Consider the following 21086-nt stretch of genomic DNA (forward strand, 5'->3'; position numbering starts at 1 on the left):
GCCGTCCCCGCCTGGCGTCTGCGGAAACCGGCGCTGCGCCGGCGGGGGAAGGCGCGGAGCACGGTCGGGAGGCCTCGGTTTGCCTCGCTCGGGAGTGAAGGAGCGAGGGGCCGTTCGGGCCTTTTCCCGCTTCGCTTCTCCTCTCGCCGGGCGGGGCGGGGGTTTGGGATAAACCCGGCGCGGGCCTGGCCCCGCAAGGCTGCGCGCCCTGCCGAGAGCGAGCCTGGAGCGGGGGAGAAAGGCGGCCCGGCCCCGCGGGCCGAGAACATGCCCGCAGGCGGCCGCCGGCGGGAGCAGGGCCGCCCTCCGGGCGTGCGGCGTGCACAACGTCTGCCGCCTCCTCAGCCGCAGGGCCCACGGCTTCTATGCCAGAGATGCCGGTGTCGCCCACAGGAAGAACCTGGGACTCCTCCGAAAGATCATGTGTCAGGTAATAGGCTGCGTTTCGGCGCTGGCTGCAGCCCTGCCGGGTTCGGCCTTTCAGCCCACGGGGCTGAGTGGCAGTCCTCAGCCCAGGTGTTCGAGAGGCCCCCGGTCACGCTGGAGAACGAGTCTGGGGAGAAAAAAAGGTTCCGTTTTGATAAAGAGAGTTAGTAATGGTTAAATTTATTTCACAAGGCTCAGACCTAGAAACGTAGAGAGGATTGTGCTGGGCAAAAACTGCAGAGGAACTTGTATATCCAATAATTGTGTTAGAAATAAGCTTTTATGAGCTTTTATATCACCTATTTCCTTAAGATGGCTTCATACTTAATACTGATCTTAAATTCTTAGTGCTTCATGTTAAATATGAAAGGAGTTTGCTACTAAGATAATTGGCAGAGATTTTCAGGTAAACATAACCCCAGTTCTCAGTGAAACTGATGTTACAGAAAAAAAAAAAAAAAAGAAGGAATTAAACCAATTACAAACTGAACTTTTTTTTTTCTTTTAGTCAAAACAATTACTGCTTCCATACAGTAGTTGGTATAAAACATTAGAAAAGAATGTGGAAGTGAATTGGTAATTACCTTATATTGAAAATCCATTTATTGGAAGCCAGCTGAAGTGTCTGCTTATGTAACTAGGTCAATAGGCATGCAAGGTTTCATGAAACAAAAGTAAGTACGTCTGACTTACACTTCTTTTTTCTAAGACTGGAACCTTTGTTAATGGTCTAGAGCTCCTGATATCTCAAATGCATGCAAGAAACTTTAACATGGGCAGTTTATTTCATTAAAGTTTCAGGTGCTTATTGAAAATAACTAAATACATTTTTCTGTCTTTCACAGCAAACACCACCAGCACAATGGAATTAGGTGTTCAATAAATCAAATCAATTACGTATAAAAGAACTCTTTGCATATTTGTACTCTGGGGAGTTTAGTCCTTGATTTAAAAAGTCACCATGGAAGTTTAGTTGCCAGTTTTAATACAGGCTAATTAATGACAAAATATTCTTTATGCCTGCTGTCCATAGTAGCTGATTAAAAATATTTTAATTTGGTCTTTAAAAAACCCAAAATGTTCTTATAAAAGGTCTGTTAATTTTATTTATAAAAACCAAATAAGATTCTTTCTTGTGTATTAAGCAGTAAAGTTTTAATTAATGTAAGTTACTAAGTTGCAGGAGCCAAATATTTTTCAGAAGCAAAGTTTGTTACAAACAGCCATCACTGTTAAAACTTTTGTGTTTCAGGAAAGTACTAAATTCAAGAACGTTTGGACAACTCATTCTGCATCTCCTATTGCATATGAAAGAGGAAGAATTTACATGGACAATTACCAATGCTGTATCACCAGGTAATAAATTTACAATTATGAGGTACTGACTTACAGATTTGAGACTGATTCTGTGTTATATTGCTAACTTTACTCATACAAATAGCTGCTGTGAATTAAATGGAGTTTACTTAGGAACAAAAGCAGGTGATAAATCTTTGGTTTACAATCTTTGAATTACATTTCTATGCTGTTGTATTTTAATATGACACCTATACTTTGGTAAAAGAAAGCCTGATCTTTCTGGTGCAGTATGACCTTAGCTTTCAGAGCGGGAATGGAAGATTAACACAATTTTCTAGTCTTGCACTAAAAAGCCAAATGAACAGTAGTTCTTTGCAGTCTGGCAACTAGCACTGTGCTAAAGAGTGTGTTACAGAATCAGCCCACGTAATAAGCTTGGTACTATGTAACTTTTGTATAAAATAAGTAAATTATGCTTCATGTAAAAGCACAGCCTTTGGTATGTGCTAGTTTTTGCAAATGTATTTTGTAGATCAGTTCTCTGATCTAATACATTCTCCTGTTCCATGATCAGTTGCAGAGACAGAGGTTAGGAGGCAGCACATGGTAGGGCAGAGGACAGGAAATCTGTGTCACCAGCCCTTGTCCTTGCCTGTCCCTGCTGTGAGGGAGGTAGCATGGACCTGGAGAACTGCATTGCTGAGGAAGCTGTGGGCAGAGCAGTTTTGAGATAGATAGTGTACTATGATACATAAAAGACAAACTACTCTGTCAAGGTAAACCACGAAGAGTTAATTAGAGTTATCTATCACCCACAGCTGAGATCTAAATCTGCTTTATTCCTACATTGTCGGAATATTTTCAGTACTGGGTTAACCTGTCTAACATCTTTCGGGTTTTTCTTTGTCTCATCCTCTCCCAGAGGGCAAAACTCTGCACAGGACAAAGCTTTTATTTTGCTGCCTTTTTCCTAACCTGGAAATGAAACTCAAGATAATTTTAGTAAGGAGGTAATATAAAAGGGGTTCTTCAATGAAGGCCTTCGGAGGCAGCTATGAAAGATGTCCACAAAAGCCCACCCCTACAGGGATGAGTACACATTTATTGGTTTTAGGAAATTAGCATAATTGATTAAAAGCACTAATTTCCCCCTAGGCCAAGCCCCTTTTGGGGTGCTTCAGCACTAGTTGTACTTTGTCCATGAGAATGTTCTCGAAGAGTTGTTCTCGGCCTTGGTTCCCAAGAAGAGCCAAGGTAGCACTGGGCCTTGAGCCACCGGGGGCTTGGAGCTCTGGAATTTGGTTTGTATTTCTGCCTAGGGAAAGGCCATGGAAAAGCACTGGGAAAACTGGCTACTAATACAGTAGGTGACAGAGTTACAAATATATGTGTGAAGAAAACAGAATATATGAAAGGAAAAAAGGCAAAACCCAAACAGCATCAATTTTAATTAGCAGAGGGGTTTTTAAATATCTGAACATGACACCACACCTTTGTTATGAAAGGCAGCATTGGAAGAACTTAAGGTGAAGGTTCCAGGATTATCATTAGTTTTTGAAATATGCTTTCTTCTTAATGTATATCACTAGAGCAAGAATGTTACTATTAAGTTTATTACTTAAACAACAGCAACCCAAAAGTAAAAGTAAACCTAAAACTAAAAACAAAAAAAACAAAAAAAAAAGCAACCAGACCAAAAGATTTATAGGAGGTTAGCTTTTAAATACTACATTATATTAACTAATGTTTATTAGGCCATATTTTGAGAGCAATATCAGATATATTTACAAAGTAAGAAGATGTTTAGATTTCTGACCTGCCTAAGGAGAAGGCAGGATTTATAAAACTGTATGAAATTACTTGTTGATAGAAAGTCGTCAATAAAACAGATTAATGATTAGCAATTATTTTCCTCTAGCATTGCACAACAGCCAAGACTAATTTATCAAAAGTCAAAGTGTGCCAAGTCTGAAAAAATAGAAGATGCTTTGTTATTGGAATGCCCACTGGTAAGATTACTTTTTACTAGAGCATTTTTTTGCAAAATACTAAATAAATATGTTTTGATGAAACATTTAAAATTGAGTGCTTTTTCCTTCCAAACTATTTTCTCAATGTTTTTATGGAGTTAGGTCATTAAAGGTTTGCAACATATGCCTTATTTATATTAACTGAACATTTAGAGGTATACTTTTCTGAATTTCTCAACAGTGCCTTCAAATGCTTTTTGTGTAAGCTTTCATGGAAGATTTTAAAACCAGCACTTTTATTCTTATGCAACTAATCCTTAATTCCTTACAAAATAAATTCTACTTACGTTTTTCTTTATTTTTTAAATGGCAAGGACAGTAGCTGGATGCTTTAGTTTTCCTCAGATCTGTTGACATTTAAAAAACCAAAAAGCAGATACGCTGGAGGCCCATTGAAGTGACCCTTCCCAAAAACTGTTCTACTCTTTCTACCTGATAGTTACATAATTTCTCTCCTTCATCCAGTGTCCACAGAGCTTAGTAATATTAGCCCTATCCTTCGAGTGCCTAAAACTAAAGCAGTGTAAATACCATTTGTAGCAGTTACTGTTGAGTTGCCACTGACTGTTTTATTTTGAAATACTTACACAGTTTTCTCTTCAAGATTGGTATCAATTAGATCAATAAGCAGTTAATTTTTGCAAGACAAGGATTTTTTAAAGGGCGCCTTTTCTAGAAAATGTAACTGTCTTGTAAAAAGTGTGACAGCAGATTATTTATGTCATGGGTAATTATTTGGCATAGACATGAGCTTAAAGATACTGATCTAATTAGCAGGCAGCTTTCCTCCTTCACTTTTTGAGGAATGTGTATTTACTTTCATGTTCTTCTGGCTGTGTCAAAATGTTTTGTTTCTTCCTGATACAAACTTCTTTCTAACAGCCTTTTTTTTATGTAGGGGGAAATGCTACCGAGTCCATCTGATTATAAAGCTTCCCTGATAGTCCTGACAGTGCAGAACTGGCTTCTACGTCTCTCTGCTGATAGTGGAGAAGTACTGGAAAAAGTGTACCTTGCTGGTTCCTGTTGCAAATTCTTCAGGTATTAAACAACAACTAGGCTTTATATCATTACCAGTCAGTAACAGTATAGTGGAGAAGGAGAGCTGAATATAATGAACAGTGATCAGTACTATAGAGGAGAAGGGGAATCGTGTTATTTTAGTACCACCCTATGGCTGACAACAGGCTTGTTAATCTAGAACTTTACCTGGAGTACTGTTCCTGCACGCTCTTACCTGTAGAAGAATTTCATCTACTTAAGTATTATGGGGTCAAGTTTGGTATCAAGTTCCACAAGCCCTAGCCTACTATTTGCTTTTCTCTGACAAGTTTACAGTCTTTAGTATTGCAATGGCAACATACCAGAAAAAAAAACAACTTTAAGAACTGAAAAACAAACCTGATCAAACATACAAACAATATGTTTGAAGTCTGAGCTGTTCTTAATTTGCAAAGTTCTTTTCCATAGGGTAGCCATATTTCTCTTGTAAAGCAGGGCAGCTACTGCTTCTGGTAAGCAGCTTCTTTTTATTTGGTTTTCAGAAAAAAAAAAGTTCTTTAGGCTGAAGGATAAGAAAGTGGTGATTATGAAGGGAAGGAGAAAAATTAAGACAGTGAATATTCATGCTTTCCAAATTTTTCTCACAATCCTGTATGAAATAAGTAATTCCTAGTTCCATGGATTTCTTCATTATTGCAAACATCCTGAGCACTTCTTGCAAATCAAATACCGAAGCTTGCCTGGGTACAGGCATCTGCTTTGTTACAGTTGACTATATTTTATGTGAAGTAATATATTTATAAATGGTTTTTAAGTGATTAAGACAGGTGTTTCTTGTCACAAATAGGTATCTGAGCTGGGATACTCCTCAAGAGGTAATGATTGTAAAGTCAGCTCAGAATAAGCTCCCTGCAGCAGCACGGCAGGTAAGTGTGTTGAAAAACTCATTTTTACAACATCAGTGAAAAATGTACAAGCCCAAAGATGGGTGTGAGGATTGTCTGACCACCTTTGCTGGCCTCCGCTTATGCCAGCAAAGCCAAGCCAGTTTATGACACCGTTTGCCAGTGTTTATAGGTCACTATGTTCGTATAAAATTCTCCACTTGGACCCCTTTGTCCCAGTCCCCTTTAGAAACACAGTCTTGTGACTGTTCTTCCTACGCTAGTGATGTCCTTTGTCACTTCTTTGGTCAGCAAATCCTTGTTGCATCTTCCTTTGTCAAAGCGGTCAGAGTGACCAGACATGATGTCTTCACTCCTGTTCTTGCTTTGAGTTTATCTCTCCCTTGGCTTTCACTGCACCAGGGCCAAAAGGTCTGTGGTGCTCCCCGGTTCAGCTCCTGTAGTTGTCTGATCTCTGACAGATGGGGACGTTATACTTGGTTATTATGGTAGAAGATAAAGATGTCCTACCTTTAATAACTATATTCAGTATTATTGCTTCCCAGGCAGGAATCCAACAGAGTGTATTGTTTTATCTTGCTGTATTCCAAGTTTTGCCTCTTTCATTCATTGGAATGCTGGAAATAAACAAAAAGGTGAGTTAATTTCTTTAATAATATGTAATCTGTAGTGTAGTTCCATGAGAACTGTAGTTCAGGCACTTATTTCAGAATTTCAGAAGTCATACTTACAGCTTGTAAAAGCAATTGAAACATTAGTTAGCAGCAGTGTTCTTGTGTCTAACAGAGGCATTGAGGCAAATATTTTTCATTCTAATTGACCAGAAGATAAGATACAAATGGATTCTGTTACTGGGTTACTCTCTGACGTGCAGCAGGACTTCATCCTTTTCTTAGAGCAATCATAAGAATTAGGGAACCCTAAAGTGTTTGTACACTTATTTTCACCTCCATAAAGAAAGACAGATGTGCTTCTAACCCAGTCCTACTAATGGTCTATGAATTCTATATGGAGTTACAAATGTATCACACTTTTATAATCACTGTTACTGAATGACCAGAGTAATACATCTTGCTTTATCAGTCAAGAACCACCAACCTATAAGTAAGTGTATATACTTAGGCAGAAACTTTGAGCCAGATTGTAATTTTTTTTACTGTTCTATTTTAAGTCAAGAAAGCTCTGGATACAACTTGCATATGAAACAGTACAAACATGCAAATTGTCTTTTAGGTTCTGTGAGGTACGGTGTCTTTTAGGGTCCAGAGCCATAAACTGGAGTTTTAGCTGGTGCTTGGTTGAGACTGTAATTGAATTGGGTCTGGCAAGTGAAGGCAGGGGGTTAAACTTTTTCATTTGAGCCCGTGAAAGCTTGGGGGTACTGTGTATTGCTCTGTTTAAAATTAGTATTTAGGACTGGAAAAAAGAGTACCAGTATCAAAGGTATTCTCAATCTGATTAGGAAAGGCATGCCAGATTCATTGTGTCATAGTAGGCACAACATGTGAAAGAGCACTTCTTCAGCTGGGTCTGTACCAAGTACTCATCAGAGAAATTCTTAAAACTGTAACTGAAGGGGCAGCATTTGGGATGTGGGAATACACCCAGCAGGAGACGCAGGCAGTGAAGGCAGTGCCAGACCTGACACAGATCAGTGGAATGGAGCTGTTAGGTTAGAGCTGGGGTTAGTGTCACTGCTAAAGGCTGCAGAATGCACCTCATGTCTCAGCTTTACTCCGATGGTATACCATGGTATTCCACAATACATTCTGAGTTCAGAGTGGCTGAGGTCTCAAGGACAGACTTTAGGATAGGAAGATTATTAGAGTTTGTGTCTGAAAGACTGAGACCTAAGCTAACAAATGTATTGAGAAAGAGCCATAAAACTAAATAAAAGGCAAAGTCTTGGGAGTATATATTCGGAATATATCTTTAAGAACCAAACAGGTCACAAAATCACTGGTAGTGTTAAGATGTAGGTGTCTTACAGTTGCTGGGTTTCTTTAGTTTTTTGGTTTTAAGCCTGTTTTAACTGGTTTAATTGCTTTTTCACATAGTCAGATTAAAGAAAACTACATTTTCAAGCATATCTATTAAAAAATCTATCAACTTCACATGTTGGTATTAATATTAAGAATTAGTTCGTGGTGTTTGCTCAGTGATGTGTTAAGCAGTGGCACAAATGAATATTGCATAATTATTAAAAAAGATAAGTCAGCTTCTCATGTATATGTCTAATTTGGATTCAGAGAGAACCCTGTAGTCTGTGACAGCTGAATAATGTAGTTTTAGTACAGCTGTATGCAGTCATAGAGTTGTGATTAGACTAGTGTTTTACCCTGGGGATGAAGAAAGAACAGACGATCTGAAATCAAGACTTTTAGATCTAGTTGCTGGTTTTGCTAACGTTTCTGTGAGATGCTGAATAATTTAATCTATTCATGTATGCTAATAACTGGGTACCATGATATGAAGATATACTGAGAATTGATTAGAGCATTAATCTGCTTGCAGCATATGACTAATGTAACCTTAGGTGTTACTGCAATACAATGGATTAAAGAAACTCAGCAGAATAGACGAGTTACAGAAAACTTGAACTTAAACACTGATCATAGAGTTTGGTCAGAATAATTAAAAAAAAGTGATTGCAAAATCGAGGACATAATATCAGTTATTTGTGTTTTCTCCCAATTATTTCTTCTCTAATAGAATATTTTTGTTTCATTTTATTCCAGATTTTTGGTAATAGTGTGACAGATGTTGCTGTTTCTAATGGAATCCTGATTGTAATGTATAGCATGGGTCTGGTCAGACTCTATAACTTCAAGGCAATTTTGGAACAGGTAATGAAATAAAGAGTTTTCACACAGTCCATGCTATTTCTGGATAACAAGTCATAAATATTCAGGTACTCTACATAAGTACATGGGGAATGTAGGTTCCTGCCTAGATCTGTTTACTGTCAGAAGATACAAATGGATACACAATCAGAAAAATTACAACAGTTACATGTGGCAAAACATAAGAGATAAAGGGTCAGACAGGCACCTGTGGGGAGTTATGTAAATGTTACACCACATGTGCTTCTCTCTACACACCTATTCTGTAGTTATAGATGATTGCTAAGGCCAGAAACTGGTGGGCATGGGGAAGTTTGATCTCAAACAGAACTGCAGTTAGACTTGTGAATTTATATCCTTCCAATCAAAAATCAAACATTAATTCAAAAATAACACCTCCAGAAGTATCTAACAAGATAACGCAGCAGTAATAGAGAGTAAAAAGCAAGTTAATGTGCATCTGTAAAGCTAAATTGTTCTGTGTTATTTTAGTTCATGGAGCAGCCATTTGATTTGGGACAAGAATTCAACTGGAATGGTCAGGTGGGAGTTGTAGGAAAGTATCCATTTGGTCTTCCATGTAACATTAAAATAACAGGTAATTATGATCTTTATATTGGCTTGACTGTGGCTTGTATGGATTGATTGTGGCTTATTTCACACTAAGAAAAAAATTAAGATTACTGTGCTCATATTGTGCTGTAGCTGTATTTTTGGATTCACATTATAGGAAAATGCACTTTGCTTTACTTCTAATTACAGTAATAATTATATAGGACACACCAAGAAAACTATTAGAGCAGCTAAGGTATCTGAAAAACATTATAGTCAATGCATAAAGTGGAAAGCCCTTATTTTATTTCTGAGATGTAATTGCTCTTGAGAAAGAGGAAGGACTAGGATAGCTGTTAGTAGCACCCAGAAACAGTATATGGTACGTAAGCAAAAGATGTGAGAACATTTACTCGGACTTGCAGAGGAAATTCAAAGAGACTGAATACAGTTTGTCTGACTTGCATTTTTGATACTTTAGGTTGTCAGAAATGTTCCAGTTTCAGTAAAATGAATTCCTGAGACGAGAACAAATTATTAAGAACAGTTCTAATGCCTCAAATCATTAACTTATATGTGTTCTGCATTATGTAATGACTTCTTTCTCTAAAAGCCAACAATGGCTTCTGTTAGTGCACTTGAGTTTAGAATTTGGTGCTAAGAATCTTAATGAATGATCAAAACCTGAGACTTCTTTTGAAATTTCCTTTCTTGCTTTAAAAATATATTCTCACAATTTTACACTTGAGGCGTCTAAAAAAAATTAAAAGGTCGGTTTCACAAATATCAAATAATGCATTTATTTATTTATTTATTTAGGAATGTTTCTGTATTAAATGTGGGGGTTTTTTTCAGGTAATTGTCCACATAAAAAAAGCGCCTTGTTGTTTTTTTCAGAGTGTCAGATAATGAGACAATTTAATCAGATTTATATAAAAATAAGGGAGTACACAAAGATAAAAGATGCAGTCTTACCTAGTAAAGTTATAATGAAATGTTTTATCCAAACAAAGCAATAGGCTGCTATACTTGGTTTCTCAGTTTTTGCAAAGAGAAATCTTCCCCCATTTTTCTCCCTGTCTCAGTCTGTGAAACCACCATTTAATGTTTGGGGCCTGTGGAAAACCTGCTGTGGGAACTTTAATAGGAAGATTTGATCTCATGGCTTATAGATCATTGTAGTTTTTAGTTTTGAGATTTAAAACCAGTGTCCTGGAGAAAACCTTTTTTATCTTTAATCATATACAGGAATTTGTTGTTGGGAAGTTTTCAACCCATGACATACATTTTCCATGCATTCTTTTTGCAAATAGTTGCATTCCTGTTTTTGTTCAAGAATGAGATAGGCAAATGCTTCAGTGAGCAAGATCTTAACAGGTTCAGGGTGCAGGCTGGTATTGACTATAATTTAACTGTGTGTAGTTTTCCTTCTTACTTAAATCCTAGCCTCCCTACAGAAATTGCCTGAAGGGATGGGCATTATTACAATACTGGTTTTTTGGTGTGAGGTACCCAAAAGGAAGTGTATAGAGATCAAAACTTACAGGCTAAGATGTACTATGCTACTGCTCTTAACTGGTGAGGAATTGATTTTGGTCACAGTGTGTGATTTTCTGAATGGCCCAGAACTTGTTAGCTGACACAGTCATTTCAGAAAAAAAAGCAAGGAGAAGGATACTTCGTAGAAACCTTTTCTTGTTGTTTCTTTGGTTTTATTCGCATTTAGAACAAATACTTATTAGTGCTACCAGGAACAACTTTGTTTAGATAAGTTTGCAGAGTTTAAAGTAAGTGAACAAAGAAGCTCAACTGGAGATTGAAAACTGGCAAGACTTAGGAAAGGACTTGCAAACAATAAAACAGGAGGTGTTAAGCAACAAGAGCAAGTGACATACAACAGGAAAGACAGTTGAGGCAGCAGAATCACATTATCGCTGTGGCTTAGGTGGCTACTATCTTGCAAATCTTTGCTAAATGAACTTGAAAGGCATGTTTTATAAGCAACTCAGTATTGATATGCTATTGAGATACATTTAATTGTATCATTTAGTCCATCTACTGGAATTTTTGAGGCACCTTGCTATATAAGCTTTATTTAAATGTTGTTTGGGTAAAATGTCACAACGTTTCTTAAGTAATTTTTCATTTTCTGATGGATTTTAGTATCAGTAGGCCCTTTGCTTATGTTTCCATCTTCAACATTCTCTACATTTCCAGCAGGTGCACGAGTTTTTTATAACCTATACTTTGTTATCTCTTGCACAGAATCTCCCATTTCCTATGTGTCACTCCAAAAGGCAAATGGGACACAGCCACTTCCCAGCTTAGGAAATACTTCATTTCCATTGACAGTGAACTAATTCCATTTAATCTAAATTGCTAAATTGATGGAAACATGAACAAAGAAAGAGGAGAGAAGCACTCCATAAATGTAATATCTGATATCATGTGACAGCACTATTGGCATTAGGACAGTTATCTAGACAAAGCATGATAAGAACAAGGCAAAAGTTGGATAAGACCTTTGGGACTCAAATTCCAGATACAAGCCTTGTTCTCCTTGCACTAACTCAGTTTGGGTTTTTATATTCTGCCTGTTTAGATTCCCCTTGTAATTGCAGATTTTCTCCACATTTTGTCAGGTTTTTTTCCCAGCTTTTCTCTGTACTGTTAGAAAGAGCTGATTTTCAGTTTAAAATTGATCCAGTTATAGCAGCTGTAGAAATTGCTTTAATTTAACTACTTGGCAGAAGTTGTAAAGTTCTGTGCAGTCCATTTCATTCAAAGATGCCTCTCATTTAGTAAACAGAAGACTTGTACTAATGGCCTAGTACATCTCATTAATTTATCCCAACTGAACTGAAAGGAAAATTAGATATCTTTTGCCCTTAATTGCAAAAAATTCTGTATTTTGATTGATTTTTATGAACTCAGCTACAGATTGCATCCATTGTGGTCCACACTATTTTGTTGTATTACATAAAAGGAGAAAGCAGAATCTGAATATTCTATCTTCCTGCATTGGATTCTGTTATTGGAGGTTGCTGCCTGCTGTTTCCAGTTTTTTATCACTGTTTTTCCCAAGAGAATAGTGATCTTTTCGATATGGTCTTTGATCTGTTCATGTGTGCATCCTTTCTCAATCAGATGAGCTGGAATAATTTTAATTTCTTGCTGTGTCTTTGCTCATAAATTAAAGGTACTAGAAGAGTATTCGGCACCAAGATCTGAGAAGGCAGTGACCCTCCAGAGGGAACTGCAGATGTGCAGTTGTGGATGCTGGGTGAGGTAGCATAGCTGGTGCTGGAAAAGAGTTCATAGCCAATGTGTTTCCACCAATCTCCAGAAGTTCTGAAGAATTAGTAGCTTTATAGTAGAATTGTAAGGATCAATGGAATTATGATTGTTCTGCTACTAATGGTGTTAACGTTACCCAATATTTACAGATACCCCACCTTTGCTATTTGAAGCATCTTCTCTGGAGAATGCATTTCAAATTGGAGGTTACCCTTGGCATTATATCATCACACCTAACAAGAAAAAACATAAAGGAGTCTTCCATATTTGTTCTCTGAAAGACAATACTTTGGTAATATATTCAGAAAGCAGCTTCTCTGAAATGAATATGTATTATGTTTGTCTTCCTCTCTTATTCTGAGTAGGTTATAATACCATTGTTTACCAGAGTAGTGCTTTAACAGGGCTCACCCCAGTATCAAATTAGCTATCCCATGGAGTCATGTGTAAAATACTTCTGAGTCGGTACTGCTTCTCGTATTTCCTTCATTCCAGTACAGCAGTAGTGCTGTCAGAGCTACATAGTTCTGTATTCATGACTTGAAAGTCAAGTGTCATTACCTGTTCCCTTGCATGGTAACATCCTAATGCACTTCTGACTAGTCAGCCTACTAAATGCTGACTATAGAATTATTTTAAATTTAAGATATTGCAGAGTAAATGTCCTTAATGTTTGTAGTTTATCTTTAACTTGTACCTCATCTCTCTCCCTAAATCCCTAAAAAGATTTGATTGCTCAGTTTAATCCCCTTTTGTCTCTAGAAAGGTTTTATTAGTTAGTTTAATCTGTTCCTACTTTTTTTTTTTTTTCATGTACTATTCATCATATGAATACTATTTTGTGTGAGCTCTCCATCTCAGATTTTATTTTGAATCTGGATTTGACCTGAAGATAATTCTGAATTTCAACAATTTCTGGGCCTGTTCAGAGTTTCTTGACTAAATAAGTCTCATCTGTAAATGTCCTTATCTCTTTTGCTTGCCTGATCAGTTATTTCCCTCCAGTCTCATTTTCAAAACTGATGTTTCACAGTTATAGCTGAAGATTAATTTTGATTCAAGTGGACTTGCAGAATCCTTTCTCATCTGTTTTTTTTTTCTATGTGGGTTCATATATTTGACAATTTGAATGATTGATGTCAGCTAAATTTAACAACAAAAAGCTACTGCCAAAATCCTGAGATTTTGACTGGCTTGCATCTGATTGCTGAAATCACAAGGTATTCCAGGCTTACATGCTCCACACATAATTTGCACAAAAGGGGCTAAGCCTGAGGTTTGAAGCTAAAGTCAAACTCTGTGCTAATTTTTGTTGCATGTTTTGGATACTCAAATAGCTGGAATTGTTGAAGTGTTTGCACACTGTAGGTTAAATCTTCATTCTGCTTAGCTTCGGGAGTGATATGACACTATATAGCTAAGCTACAAGGTTATTGCTTATTGCATATTAAAAATCTCAAAACTGCTCCACTGAATATCTTGAGAGTTAGAACTGAGACTTTTTATTATTGTTGTTGTTGTTTTTATTATTGTTCCACTGCCATCCTTTCTGGTCATGTTTAGGAGCAATACTTTAAAACCTCCAGAGGTATATAGTGAGGAGCTCAGTATTTCCTCTTTAATTAGATATGTGAGACTTTCAAACTACTAATATTCTAAGCTTTCCTTTTCTTCTTCAGGCAAAAAATGGCATACAGGATATGAAATGCTGTTCACTTGAACCTGACTGGATATATTTCCACCCAGATATGTCAGGTAGAATAATCCACGTGGGACCAAATTTGATAAAGTATGAGACTTTTTTTACTCAGAACTTTTATTCATTAGAGAAGTTGCATAAATTCAGTAGTCTGACAATTTGTAGGCCCAAACATTCATCAGACTATAGAAATCATAAAATCTATTAATTTGTCAGAATCAAAAGTTCTTCTAGAAACATCTGCAGATTTCTGTGTGATAAATGTGGGCACTAGAGGCCACAGTATAGATTTTGGTATGAAAAATACTCAAGGACCACTGTGTCAAAATTTCACTGATAAACATAAATTACAAAAATAATTAATTTCCATTTTATTTATTTAAAATGTTTTAATGTACTAGATTAAAATAATTATATAGAAATATTGTAGTAAGCAGACTAGAATACATGACTTACCTTGTAATTTGTTTCTTTTGTAGAGTCTTAAAGCTTAAGGAAGTTAAAAATCATGCGGATCAAATGGAGATTGCAGAAGATTTTACGATTGTAGCCAACAGAGAAAACTGTGTGAGTTTAGTGTCTGAGATTACAATGTGTGATTTTTGTGTGACTATAAACAAGGAGGTTGCGTATTTGAGTAAGTACTGTGTTTTATGGGCTTTACCCAAGGTTTATTGAAAGACATTCTCTGTCTTCATTGGACTTTAAGCAGTATGAAAAGAATTTTGAAAAGAGTAACACTTTCAGGATAGATTTCTGAAACCTCCAGTCTTTTCTTTAGCTTTCAGAATTCTTTAAGGTGTGCAGTGTAACCATGTATCATGGATATAAAACATAATTAGAAGATGGTGACAGATTTCCTTAAAATGAAGGTGCCACCAAGTGATAATTGTGTGCATCTCTGGTGCTCAGGTAAGTTGATCATACAAATGCTAGGAATGTTTCAAGTCTCTCATAACTTAGGGGTAGTTCTTCATAAGACAACAGAGACACTACGTTGCTTCCAAAAATCCATTCCTTTTGCTGGCCATGCACACCTGTCACTCTCTTGTGACAAGTTTGGCATTCATCTGACCTTTGGTGAGCCAAATCAGTGCATTAAAATAACAAAATAACCTGGCAGAAAAGGTGAGTACTTTCTGCTTGTTTGTTTTGCTGAGCTGGAGCAGAACAGTTCTGAGTCATCAGTGGAACAGAAGAGTGCCGAAAGGTGGAATCAAGTGTGAGAGGATGATTTAAAACTACTGGTAGAACTGAGCTCTTAAATCGCCTTGACTTTTTCATGAATTCTTCTATGATACAGAATCACAAAGACAATCTAATGTCAAAAAGGTTAAAGAGCACATGTGAAAAAAATTCTGGGTAGTGCCTGTAACTGTCATTTTGATTCAGCAGACAAGGTTATGTCTTAGCTAAAAGTAAGGTTTTATAGTTTCAATACTGTAAAATATCTACTAACCTGTGATGTTAATTTTTATACTTTTGCAGGAAAAAGGGTTTATGTATTAAAAATCTACACAAATTCAAGAACAAAACTTGCATTGAATTAAGAAACTAAATGCCAGGTTATCTAATAACTTGCCATACTGCTTTCTGAGAGTTGTGTACATAACTTCTGTTACAGTAAGAAGAAAGAAATGAGTTCTAATCTTGCCTGTGTTGTGCTTATTCCTTTTGACTTCTATTAAATACTGATAACCTATTTTTTAGTATTTCTGGTGTTTATGAAGCCCAGTGGAAGAAGCCATGGTGGTTTAAGATGCTACTTTTCCCATCTTCTGGAAGTAAAAGTTTAGGGGGAAAAAATGGTGGTTATTTAGCAGTCTTAATTCTTATTCCAGCACCTTGGTTCTAGTCACTTCTGTTCAAAAAATTACGGTAGCTGAGAACCTTTGCCACCTCTGTGGGACACCTCTGAATATGAGTAAACAGCGATAATATCTCAACTAAAGTCACCAATTTAATGAACTCATAAAACAACAACACCAGGGCTATGCATAGCTCATGAGTAAAACAAAGTCAGAAAGCAAAATATATGAAACAGATATATTGTCAAATTGATAGAAACTAAATTGCTCTGAAGTCTAGAGACATTTTTTTATGTTTCTTCAAAGGTGAACAACAATGTTACTGTAACAGCTTCTGGTCGAGTGGTGAAAAAGCGTTTCACCTTGCTGGATGATGACCCGGAACAAGAGGTAACTGATGCAGTAAGAGCACTCCTTGGATTATTTTAGTGTTTAGCTAGCCAGAAGCCCTTCTTGTTTTACATGCAGTGGGTGTAACCATTAGTTGTGTATATCCTTGAGTTCTTTATTCCTCTTCTCTTTGTCTTCTTGCAATTGCTTCACATGCCATTTATCATCTTTTCTCCTTAGTTGACATTTGAGCTTTGTATTTTTTCTTTCATTCAAGAACTGACCTTATGCCCCACAATACCATAATGCCATGTGGCTTCAGTGGCTCAGAAAAGATATGCTAATGTGACACACCCTTACTCTTTTCTCCATTTAAATATCTACTTTGAACATTTCTTAGAGAGCATTTTATGAAATGAAAGAAACTTTTTATTTTCCTCTGCTTTAGAATCCTCTTGTCTTTTTTGTCTTGTCTCTGAGCTTTATTTTTCTCTCCCAGTTACTTTGATTGTATTGTAGAATAAGGTACTTAACACTTCTCCTTTAAGTAACTACTTTTTGAGAATGAAAACACCACTTGAGTCTTAAACGGTTATGAAAAATATTTTTTAGAGCTGGATCTGTAATTGAAATAAGCACAACAGGTAAAATTCATCAGTTTCTGGCAGTCATTCCTATTCTTTATTCTGAGGAAATAGATTTTACTATGGTAAAAATACAGCACAGTCCAGTATAACCCTTAAGGCTCCGCAGTTTATTTCTATTCACCTTTTCTTTTAACCATAATAAAAATAATTGAACACTATTTTTTTCCCTGCTGTTACATTTTACTTGTGATTCCAGTAAATGTTTTTATATTATGGAAGAAAAAGACTGGCTTGAACTTGAAGACTATGGCACAGTGAGATAAAGGAAATGAAGCTAGTTCACAATCCTCACATTTTGGTGTCAGTTCCTCGCTGACATATAAGCTGCGGAGCAAGAGAGAGAACTGAACAGAATATACAGATATTCATGGTATTACTCTAATGTACCCATTCCCCCAAAATCAGTGATGGTTTAAAGCTACGCTGTCTCTTAACATCTCTGCTTCAAAACACTTCTTTGGCCATTTTAGAAGTACTTATTTTCTACTTTCTGTATGCTACAAGTAAAATACATGTACTTGCACATTAGGATTTTCCAGAACATCACTTCCTCTTGTCCTGCTTAAGGAATTTTGCTAAAATACTCTGACAACTCGTGTTGGAAAAATGCCTTTTGGATATCCAGCTCCCAAAGTTTTCTTTCGGATAAGAAGACTTAAGAACTAGAATCTGCCCAATTCTGCTTTCACACGAGGAAAAAAGAGCTATGCAATTTAGGTAGAGAAATGTGACTTTGTTTGATTTGTAAACTTGAGGTTTTGTTTTTTCCTAAGACATTCAAAATTGTGGACTATGAAGATGAATTGGATTTATTATCCACTGTGGCAGTTACTCAGATAGGAGCTGATGGAAGAGCTCACCTTGACTTTCATTGCAATGAACATGGGAATCTGCTTAAGAGTATTCCATTAAAGGAGTCCTGGGATGTGGTGAGGAAAATTCTCGTCTTTTGTTCCCACTGTCTCTTCCCCATACTCATTTATGTACCACTTTTGTTCAGATTCCAAGCAGATATATAAGTAGTGTTGCAAAGGGCTGAAATTTGCATAAAATAATTACAACTCTAAAATTATAAGTACTCCATCACACAGTAGTTAATTTACCTGAAAATCTCCATGATTTGAAATTGTGATTTTGTTGTTGTTGGTTGATTTGTTTGGGGTTTTTTGATTAGGGTAAATGTTGTCCTTAATGTATTTCTGAAGTATTTATCAGCTTAAATACTCCCTGGCTAGTTAAGCCAGACTAATTTTACAACTTGGAAATAGTCTTCCCTAGTTTAACTTGAAGTACTCATGCATAAAATGAAGCATGGCCCTCACTGTATATATATTTGGGAAGATGGAATGGGCTGTTCATACAGTCCAAATTTAGGTGGACATTCAGCTAAAATGGTCTGAAATTTTCAGCACTGTTCCACCTCTTTTATCATTGACTGCATAAGCAAATTGTGTTCTTTAAATCAGATGATCTGAACTTAGATTCCTAAAATAGGGATGTGAGAAACCTCTCAAAGTTTTCAAATTCTGTCCTTTATCTGGAAGTGTAATCTCTGCATATCCATGCAAAATTTCTGCTTGATCCTGGAGTTCACCACTGTTAAATATTTTTTGTTCCTCATGGAAAATGATACAGATATTAGCAAGTTATGGAAAAAGAGACTGCAATCTGAACTGTTTTTTTTCTAATTTCAGACTTACAGTCATGAAGTTTACTTTGACAAAGACCTCGTATTACATATAGAACAGAAGCCTAACAGGAGATTCAGTTGTTACGTTTACCAAATGGTATGTGATACTGCAAGAGATGATGATTCTTAATGCTACAGAAAAACCCAGGAAGTGCTTAGTAAAAAAAGGAGGAAGAACTTTTGTATATATTTAAGCCATAAGCACCAGCTACAGAGACTTTTGGATGCTATTGAAGGATACCGCAAAAGATGATGATTCTTAATGTATGAAAAAAAAAAACAAACAGAAAATGTTTTGTAAAACAAGTAGGACGAACTTTTGTATATATCTAAGCCATAAACACCAGCTACAGAGACTTTTGGATGCTATTTAAGGACTCCATACATAGTAGTCAACTACCGTTTTTCTGGCTGGATTTAATCTTAAGATTTTGTACTATTACTACATAAGGTCTTGTTTCTTTTTTTCTTTGTGTCACTGTATGCTTGCCTGTAGTTCACCATGGCTTTTCATGTATTCGCCAGTTCATCATTAATGCTAGATGCAGCATTTATTGCTTCTCTTCAGCAATAGGATTGAAATACTGGACATCAAGGAGAAAGACATGGATTTACTATCTGCCATCTGCTGTGATCTGACTTATATAGTTTTACCTATGCAACTCTAACACAAACTGCTAATTAATCAAAGTATGTAAAACTATCTAGGATGAATTTTGTATGTAGTATGAAAGTTGTAGTGTTACCATTAAACGCTTAGACAAAATCCTTCTCTTGGTTTTGTGTGAGAAATAAAATCACTCAGATTTTCTGGTTGTGTATGTTTCGGTTTAAAGAGAAAGATTAATAAATCATATATATTTAAAAGGCAGTAGAATACATTTTATATGTTTTTACATATAGATATATTTATTTATCTCTATCTGCAGCAATTCTATGCCTGAACCTGTTCAGGGTCAGGAGTTATTCAGTCTGATCCAAAGCTCCCAGCTATTCACCCTTATTACTGTGTGCAGCCTATCTGATACACTGGAGTTCTATGTGCTAGATCCAGAATCTGCAGAGCTTTTGAAAGCTTTCATTTTAAATTAAAAAACACCCACAACAACAAAACATGGGCTGTAGACTTCATGGTGATAAAGTTTTTCCAAATGCAAGCCAAAGATGGGCTCAGGAGCATAGCTTATCAAAACAGAACTCGCTAACATCACTGTCATAATAAGCACGGTAACTCTCCAGGCTTTACTCAATAACTTGGATCATTCTAGATGATGCAATAGAGAAGAGTTCTAGAAAAACAATTAAAAAATTCTATTGTGAGTTTTTAAAGAAAATCTAATGCAAAAGCAAAAGTGAATTACAATTGTAGAAAGAAAAAAAACAACACAAAAAGGACATTTAAAAAGATAATGAAACAACAGCAGAAATAAAGGGCAGCAGCAATACGGAACTTCCACCCTAACTTCCATAAGTTTTCACTTTGGGTCCAGGAAAGAACTCCTGTTACTGCTATTTTATAACTATGTAAGTAATAGATGAAGGGGAAAACTAATATGAAGCTGTGCTCTTAGGACAGAAGACCCAACTTTTAAGCAGATACTTAAATTTTATGCTCATTGCTGTTTGGCTTTTTGAAGCAGTTCCTCCCAGAGCAAGACATTAAAACTTCATCATTTATTAAATAGTGCAAGTTCATGAAGACAAGCCGTAGCTTTCAGGAGTTTGCTATGTGTCATAATGGCTAATTTTTAAGCCATGGCAGACTTACAAAGTCTGCTAAATATATAAATGTACATCAGTGGGTTGGTGGTTTTTTTGTTTGGTTTTTTGTTGTTGTTGTTGTTTTTTTTTTGGGGTTTTTTTGGTTTGGTTTTTTTTTTTTTTTTTTGTTTTTTTTTTTTTGTTGTTTGGTTTTGTTGTTGTTTGTTTTTTTTTTTTTTGGGTTTCGTTGTTTTTTGTTTTGGTGTTTTTGGGGGGTGTTTTTTGTTTTGTGGGGTTTTTTTGTTTGGTTGGTTTTTTGTTTGTTTGTTTTGTTTTTTGGGTTGGGGTTGGTTTTTTTTTTGGATGCAGCAATTTGTAGTGACCAAAAGCAGGCCAGACTTTGATGAGGATTGGATTTTAAGGAATTCTATCGCTCTAAATGCACACTGTTGCTGTGCTCCAGATAACAGCAGATGTTCCATCCTGGCAGATCCCACATAGTACATTTTCATTCAGAAACAGAAGAGGTTTCTATTTACTTTAAAACGCTTTGAAAGCTATTTAAGAATAGATAAGCCCAAATGACTAGCCCTGAAAACTTCTGAGTGTCTTGGCACCCTACTTATTGTCTGGAACACGCTAAAGAAGCAGCTTTAAACCATTAAATGCTTATGGTTTGTGTTTTTTAAGCTGTGAGTTGCCTTCTGTACCTATGCAGAGAAAAATCTCAGAAAATTCTGAAAATAAACTTGTGTTTAAATGCTGACCACAAACCAGTGGTTTTTACACTGTTTAAAATAACTGTATCTAAACCAAACACAAATACCTGCATGCTTGGTGGCAGACTACCTGAATCA

General features: G+C 36.4%; 1 protein-coding gene across 2 annotated transcripts; it reads left to right on the forward strand.

Annotated features, from left to right (window-relative positions):
• Positions 1–46: 46 nt before the first annotated feature.
• On the forward strand, positions 47–19294 carry DCAF17 (DDB1 and CUL4 associated factor 17). 2 transcript variants are annotated; one of them, XM_040069870.1, is made up of 14 exons: positions 47–430; positions 1679–1782; positions 3644–3734; positions 4654–4796; positions 5605–5683; positions 6208–6297; positions 8401–8508; positions 8998–9103; positions 12504–12646; positions 14034–14143; positions 14533–14620; positions 16168–16263; positions 17612–17767; positions 18533–19294. In XM_040069870.1, the coding sequence occupies exons 1-14, from the start codon at positions 422–424 to the stop codon at positions 18656–18658; spliced, it is 1449 nt and encodes a 482-aa protein (XP_039925804.1). In that variant the 5' UTR covers positions 47–421; the 3' UTR covers positions 18659–19294. The 2 variants fall into 2 exon arrangements, with proteins under 2 accessions (XP_039925804.1, XP_039925805.1); XM_040069871.1 differs by having other exon boundaries at positions 16168–16251.
• Positions 19295–21086: the final 1792 nt, after the last annotated feature.

This window comes from Hirundo rustica, chromosome 7 (genome assembly GCF_015227805.2).
Source record: "Hirundo rustica isolate bHirRus1 chromosome 7, bHirRus1.pri.v3, whole genome shotgun sequence".
NCBI classification, from domain to species: Eukaryota; Metazoa; Chordata; class Aves; order Passeriformes; family Hirundinidae; genus Hirundo; species Hirundo rustica.